This window comes from Dendronephthya gigantea, unplaced genomic scaffold (assembly GCF_004324835.1).
Source record: "Dendronephthya gigantea isolate DGI-Jeju-01 unplaced genomic scaffold, DenGig_1.0 000394F, whole genome shotgun sequence".
NCBI lineage: Eukaryota > Metazoa > Cnidaria > Anthozoa > Malacalcyonacea > Nephtheidae > Dendronephthya > Dendronephthya gigantea.
The window spans coordinates 71966-79294 of NW_021163404.1; the positions used below are offsets into that span (position 1 = coordinate 71966).

Below are 7329 nucleotides of genomic sequence, written 5' to 3' on the forward strand. Positions count from 1 at the left end.
CCATTGTACGTCACGCGGCAGCACATTAGTGGTGGCATTTGGTTTCAGCGCAACAGCTTATAATCAGATGTTTTCAGGGCTTCTATATTAGTTGGTTTACCTGTTTGGAGAAGAGTTCAAGATGAATGTGATTATAGCGTTGTTGCTTTTTCTCGACATTTTCTCCACGGTTCCTGTGAGGTATGTGTAAACCCTTATCCGACGTTTACTGGCGCAAAATCCTCTTTTGGTGCCTTTTCAAATTGTTACATTCTGCATTTCAATTGTAATATGATGACGTTGTATTGTACGTAACCAAAGTTGTCTCGCATTACCCTTCGAGTCCCGTCAAACCTTAGTCGCTCCAGCATATGTTGATTAAACATTTTTTCCTCTCCAGTGCCGTTTGCGAAGGTAATAATAAAGAACCATCTCGCATTGGCAATAACTGATAATATAACACATTATACGAGAAACGGCATCACACGTAGCTAACATGCCGCGTAGCTATAATGCAGTATTTTTTTTACGAGAGTGATGCATCGTCTTTGAAAACTGTATAACTATCTATAGCTAAACTATAGACAGCTGGCTAGAGCCCAAGTTAAGTATAATCAGTTGCATCCAAACGTGAAACTCCATTCTTGAGGAAAAAACATGTGCAGTCAGTGAATCTCAGAATTGCATCATGGTGTACTTTAGATAGTTGGATAATTTTTTTGTGTGAAAATTTCACGAAAAAGGTTTAAAAGAATTTGAGCCCATGCTTGCTTTTATAATCGCGGAAAACAAATAGGGTTAATTAAAAGACAGCGAGCTTTATGAGACATTTAAGAAGCATTCAAGAAGTGGCTAATATGAATAGAAGTGCTTAATTTCAAAGTGCCGTAACCGTACAAATAGAGAGAGATCCCTAAAATATTCTAATTTCTATGTGCACTTCACTGTTATCATACGTATAAGAAGTAGGAGAACAAAAATAGGCTACAAAAAAATCGCAACATGTTATTATAATTATAATATTGTGTGCGGAAGTAGCATTGATGCGCAACCAGCTGCGCCAAAATAATGATATTACAGCGGAACAAAAAACACGCTGCAACTACAATAATGAATGAAAATATTGGAAGTGGCTTGTCAAGTTACCATGTGACTTTAGAAACGTAGAAATGTAGCTATGTCGGGATTAATCCAATGCAATTCACTAGAATTAGACTTCATGAAAATCTTGTATAATTGACGAAATGACCTTTGTTGTACGTTCGACGCCGGTCATTTTCCAACAACCGAGTATAGTGTTCTATTTAGTTAATTAATTATCTTTGTGATCATAAGGTGATTCTTGTGTGTAACATGCGCGTCGTTGCCTGTTGCGCGTCTCTTCTCGGTGGAAAGGTTTATACCCTCCACATCCCAATTACATAAAATTAACCTTTATTAAGCTTTTACGATTAAATTTGTGGCACTTCACTCCATGTAGGTAAATTCAAAAGGTTTTCAAACGGCTTAATTTCGAGAGGAATCATACACAACTCAATTCAAGCAGGAACAGTTGAGAAAACAAAATAGTCAACTATCGATCCTCCGGCAGAAATCGAGCCTACGCTTATGCGATGCTGGTGCAGTGGTCTAGCCACTGAGCTGTTTAACCTTTGTTAAATTCATTATAATAGATAATTGATTGTTTATTAAATATTTTCCTTTGTGTGCAGTCAACGTATTACCGATTCGGAATATAGAAATAAAGACAGAGTCAATACCGACTCTTACTTTAAACTCCTACATGGCGCAAACCACAAGTCCTGCTAACTAACGATAATTAACTATAGCGTTATCATTCGAGTACCGTCGGATTCTGTTCGGAGGCCGATTCATCAAAAATCGGAAGTTGAATATATCGGCCTTTTGTATAAGATGCATATAAAACAAAGACATAGTAAGCTAGGGCCCAAGTTGGGTAACCTGTAGCATGAAAACGTATATCAGTCGAATAGTTTTGTTTCCTAAGTGCAAAAGACGCAGTCAGTGAATCATAAACGTTCGAGGTTAAAATTTTTTAGGCAACTTGGTCGTTGTTTGTGGAAAAACTAGACCAAAGCTTTGACCTTGGAAATTAAAAGCAACACTCCGAGAGCAATTGTTCACATATGAACAGGAAATAGGAGTTTCCGATTGTAAAACATGCAATTCATCACATTATGAGAGGTAAATTAATCATCAAAAAAAAATGGGTAAAGTTAAAACGCGGACACGGAATGCCGGACGCAGACAACCCAAAACGATAAACCAATTAACTAAGAATATTAATTAATTATCATATTAGTTATTATTATGTTATCGCTTATTGATTATTGTATTTTCACTCGATATATATATATATAACTGCTTCTTTTTTGTTTGATTATTGAATCCACTATTTCTTAAATATCTTATGTGCTCTAGTGACAGGCAAGCTCTAATTGCACTAAGAATTTCGAAGTTTCCTTTAACTCTCGGATTCCATCATCATAGGGCCTATTTGCATCAGACACAATCACTAAATTCGAAGGTGCCCTAATTTTTTTCGCTGGAAGTAGGAAAAATTGCAAAAGATAAAATATGTATGTCCTAAAGAAAAATTTGGAAACCGAGTGGCATTGGTTCGTTTTTGTTGCAGCTGTCGTTGTTCTTGTTGTTGTTGTTCTACTTGTTGTTCTTGTTGTTCTTGTTGTTGTTGTTGTTGTTGTTGTTGTTGTGAACATGCGGGGATAGTGCAAAGCGAACTCATTGCAGATATTCGGATTTAAGAACTGATTTGTTGCCTTTGTGAGTTTAATTTCCTAGACGCGTACAGCTTCGCATACAAGAAGATTGTGCAAACCGGTATAGTGTTTCGTCTCAAGCTCAGTTCAAAATTGTAAAAAACTATTAAACATCCCTCTTTTAATAAATTTGTTTTACATGACTTTACATGTTATTGTAATGTTACCCTAGAATCATGGCGCAATCGCCAAAAACCCAGAGGGATCTTTTTCAATCAAATGTTTGAAACATCAGTCGACAAAATCCGGTACGCGTCCGTTGTTCTGCGTCCGCCGGTCCGCGTCCGCCGGTCCGCGTCCGCAAGTTTTCCATACCAAAAAAATTGTTCACTTCTGAAGGTCGAATGCATATATGATCACTTATTACCGCACTTCCTATGTTCATAGCATGCCAGGGCAGGTTGTATAAATTAAAACTCTTAATCCCTTTTTTTCATGTGACTAAATGATTTTTGTGGCTAAAGCGTCGTTAATTTTAATCGCGTAGAGTTGTTTTAAAAAAGCTAGTTAGCGCTAGTCGTAGTTAAAACGTAGTTAAAGTTAATCACCCTCAAAAGCATCGTCAACATTCGAAATAATATAGGTAAAAATGGAGTATTCAGCTTTTGAGGAGTGAGGAAACATAAAAAATCAACACTTAACAAGGTTTTCAACCATTATTCACTGGCTGTGGCGCAGTAAGCACGATAATTGTTTGGGGCACATATTCATATATTCATAATTATTGTGCAATCATCAATTTAGTTTCAAATCAGTCTAGAGTAAATTAATGCCGAGGTTCGAGATTAGAAGGTCGAGAGTCGCCACGCGTTATTGGACAAAATAATCAAATGTTGAAGCTCTAGCGTGGTCGAATTGCTAGCGGAGGCACTATTTCGTTTTAGCCAATGAACTCTGTCTTTTATACCTATCATATGTATGCACATATTTGTTTTGTAAACTGTTCAAAATTTTCACCAATAATTTTCTAAAGCTTTCCCGAGAGCCACATCCTAGGATTTTCGTTTGGTATTCAACTAGCTAATGTTTTTTAGTATTTTTGCACGACTGAACATGAGAAATCTTACATTCTTTAAATAAAGTTCTATTACTACTACTTCTGATCGGTCAAATTTGAGGTATCATGCTGTTATATTCACCTTCAGGTGAATAACGAAATTTCACATGCGACCGTGACCGGCCTGAAAAACAAAGCGCGCTTCACCCGCGCGGGCGGAGCGGACGTAATGGAGAAGTGATTGTTCGTATCATACACATGGAAAGCATCATGTCGATTCGAAGACAACCAGAAGGTCATTCAATGCTGTTGCCTGTTGGCCTCTGCTGCTATCTGCACTCAAAACTGTTCGACATGATTTGAATTGTGCTCGAATTCCGTGATTGAAGCTTGTTGAAATTTGAAGGTCACTCACAGTTAAATGAGTTAATTAAAGAAAACCTAAATACACAATGAAAAATAACATGCCATGCACTCCGTTTATTGGCGCAAATATTTAACTGAATCATGAATACTCTTTTCCGACTAGGCTTCAAGTAGATTTAACGAATTAGTTTGCAAAGGCAATCTGTACTTGCCTTTTACTGAAACATTAATAACATCAGACGATTTTATCTCTGAAGAAAAATTCTTGCAATAATCTTTGACCCATGTCATCTGATACACTTATTATTAACGTCAGGAAAAGAAATATAATTTACCATGATTATGCATGCACAATTAGTAAAGAGGCCCTCATTCATATAAATAATAATTTATGCGTCTTTAAAGACACACAAACATTGTAGCGATAATAACATTTATTACATATAAGGCATTACGGGGGGTGTATACTAATTCATGTACTCAAGCTCAGCATTATGACTTTCTTTTCAAATTTATGGTTTTTACTGTCTTCTAACATCAATAATTTGAAGATTTAGAAGTCCCCCACTTAACGTTCTTTCGCGGCCGCTGGTCGTTAGTATCACGAAAGAAAAACACTGCCAACAACTGAATTATCTCAGCGGCGCATGAATCTTGCTGTTGATTGCGTATGGTCAATTAGCAGTACAATTGCCTGGAAACTTTGAGTATAAAAATGCTTAATGAATCTGCACTGCCAGATATGCATGTTTATGCAATGCCTATATCATTGTAGACAGCCTTAAGTGATAATTGATCTTAATTGATTATTTAAAGCAATGGTGAATTGGGGAACAACGACTACTTGATTGTTATTCCAAGAGTTTTTCGTGCGGGAACGAAAATGAACATCGGAGTTAATATTTTTGGCAGTAAAGGGTGTGATGTTGAAGTCAGAGTGTACGATGGGACAAAAAATGTCCTAATAAGCCAAGCCAGAGATCGATTTCAACCAAATGAAGCCGGCACTCTGGAACTTCCGGTTAGTATTGTATAAAACCAAAAGATCGAATTGTGTGCATGATATTTTTTGCTCATTAGAAATTCACGTTTTTTAGGCGCTCGAGAAGGCGTCGTCGACTCTTAAAGTGGAAAGCACGGTGTGTGGAGTAAGAACTAAAAAAAAGTCGGTGAATTTCGTAACTTTTGAAAATAAAGTTTTTATTCAAATTGACAAACCGATTTACAAACCTGGACAAAAAGGTCAGTTTATGCATAAAGCATGGCAAAGTACATGGGATAATTAAATACATGACTCTTGTTTTCTGAAACTTGATTAAGTCATCAGAGAAAAATTACCATTTTGCGTTTTGTAATCCAGTCTTGTACTCCAGTAGTCTTGTAATCCAGTCGTTGGATAAACAACGATCATTTCAGAATTTGTAAAACTCGAACATAATTTTCTTTACGATATGTTATACTTTAAAATGATATGTTATACTTTAAAATGATATGTTATACTTTAAAATGATATGTTATACTTTAAAATGATATGTTTTACTTTATTTTAGTCTTGATTCGAATCATTAGTGTAGATCCTAAGTTGAAGCCTGCAGGAAAAAAGGTAACTTAAATAAAGACTTTAAACACCTCTTTTCAATAGGCTGAATGTTTCGAATGAACGAAAATGTTCTTCATCTTTTATTTCAAATTCTAACCGATTGAAAACAAAATTCGCGTCTGGACTGGAATGCATAATGTGGAACGGAATTAAGTATAATCATGTGCACCTCAGTAATTATACAAAGATAATTTGCAAAAAAAATCCATGCTTTTGAGAACCTCCTTAGAAATATACAATGCAGCAAATTTTATTGCATATAGATAAGAACATTCCGTTTGAACGCCACTTGTTTAAAATTGTTCATTGCACGAGGACGATAAATTCTCAGTATATAACAGCGGCAGCCTTTAGACTTATAATTTTCACGTTTTATTCCCGATTATAGATTTCTTCAGTGATTATAGAGGTGAGTTTGTCTTAAGCGCATAAATATTCACACTCATGCAGGCGTAAATACGCGAATTTTTAATGGAAGGAAGAGGATGGATGTAAGGAAGATGATCAGGGGGGGGACTCGTAGATGTCAGGGAGTCAGGTGTGAAAAGGGGCTTCCTGTTTCAGGAGACCCAGAAGTGCAAGGATAGTTTAATCTGGATTGCTTATTATTGCTCATTTTATGAAAAGTATGACACCGTAGAAATGTGTGCTCGTGAAAACTCATGACTGGTTCACATTTGAAAACTAATTACTACTTCTGTATTGCTCCAGTTTCAATGTATGCATGCAAGTATAAGTGATCATTCTAATATATCCGGCTGTACGTTTAGCCAATTTCTTTTAGCGAGGTGGAAAACGGAGTGATTCACATATAAGAATATATCGAATGCGTTACGCATTGCAAATGACTCCCACATGCAGCGGCCAAAAAGGGAGGGAGGGCAATTTCCCAAAGCGACAAGGTTGCAGGGTCCTCCAAGATGCCACTAAACTATTTTGGGAGTATATACCATTCGTATGGGTTATTTACAGTTTGGACAATGCAACATGTATTCGATATGATGAAAAAATTCAAAATATAGGAAATCTCATCTGCTGTATTCTAAATTAAAAAATCCCAAGGCCGGGCGCATTATAAAATTATTATTACAAAAATTACATGAACGTACTATGTTATATTTGCTACAAAATTTGGCCTGTGAAGAGAGTTTTGTCCCTGGTCCACAAAATTATCAGCGGCCCTGACGACGTCATTTCTTGCTCATCTGAGAAACATAAGAAGAGAGAACCTCGACAGAACCTATCTACATCACTGGCATTTCCTTCTTTTCTTATAACTTCTGTATTTCAAACCTTCAAATATTTCTATCGTTTATGCATGCATGTATACAAGAAGTAGTTCATATAAAAGATTTTAATATTATAATATTTATAATGATCGTTATTCCTCTAACATAGGAACCCAATGGTGCGAAGATAATGCAATGGAAAGATGTTTTGATGCAAGATGGTATGTGGCTTTCTTTTCTTAGCCGTGAAATTAAACGAAAAGTATGGTAAATAATGATTTTATATAATTATATAACAAACGTACCATTTCAGGTTTTGCAAACTTGCAGCTTCAACTGTCGAAGAACCTGTTCTCG

General features: G+C 36.1%; 1 protein-coding gene across 1 annotated transcript; it reads left to right on the forward strand.

Moving 5' to 3' along the window:
* Positions 1–74: 74 nt before the first annotated feature.
* On the forward strand, positions 75–7310 carry LOC114542770 (alpha-1-inhibitor 3-like; the record flags this gene model as incomplete). Its single annotated transcript, XM_028562225.1, has 7 exons — positions 75–180; positions 4960–5164; positions 5241–5385; positions 5694–5746; positions 6132–6152; positions 7142–7193; positions 7286–7310. Coding segments are annotated over exons 1-7 (560 nt in total), but the record flags the coding sequence as incomplete, so codon positions are not given.
* Between the last annotated feature and the right edge of the window lie 19 nt (positions 7311–7329).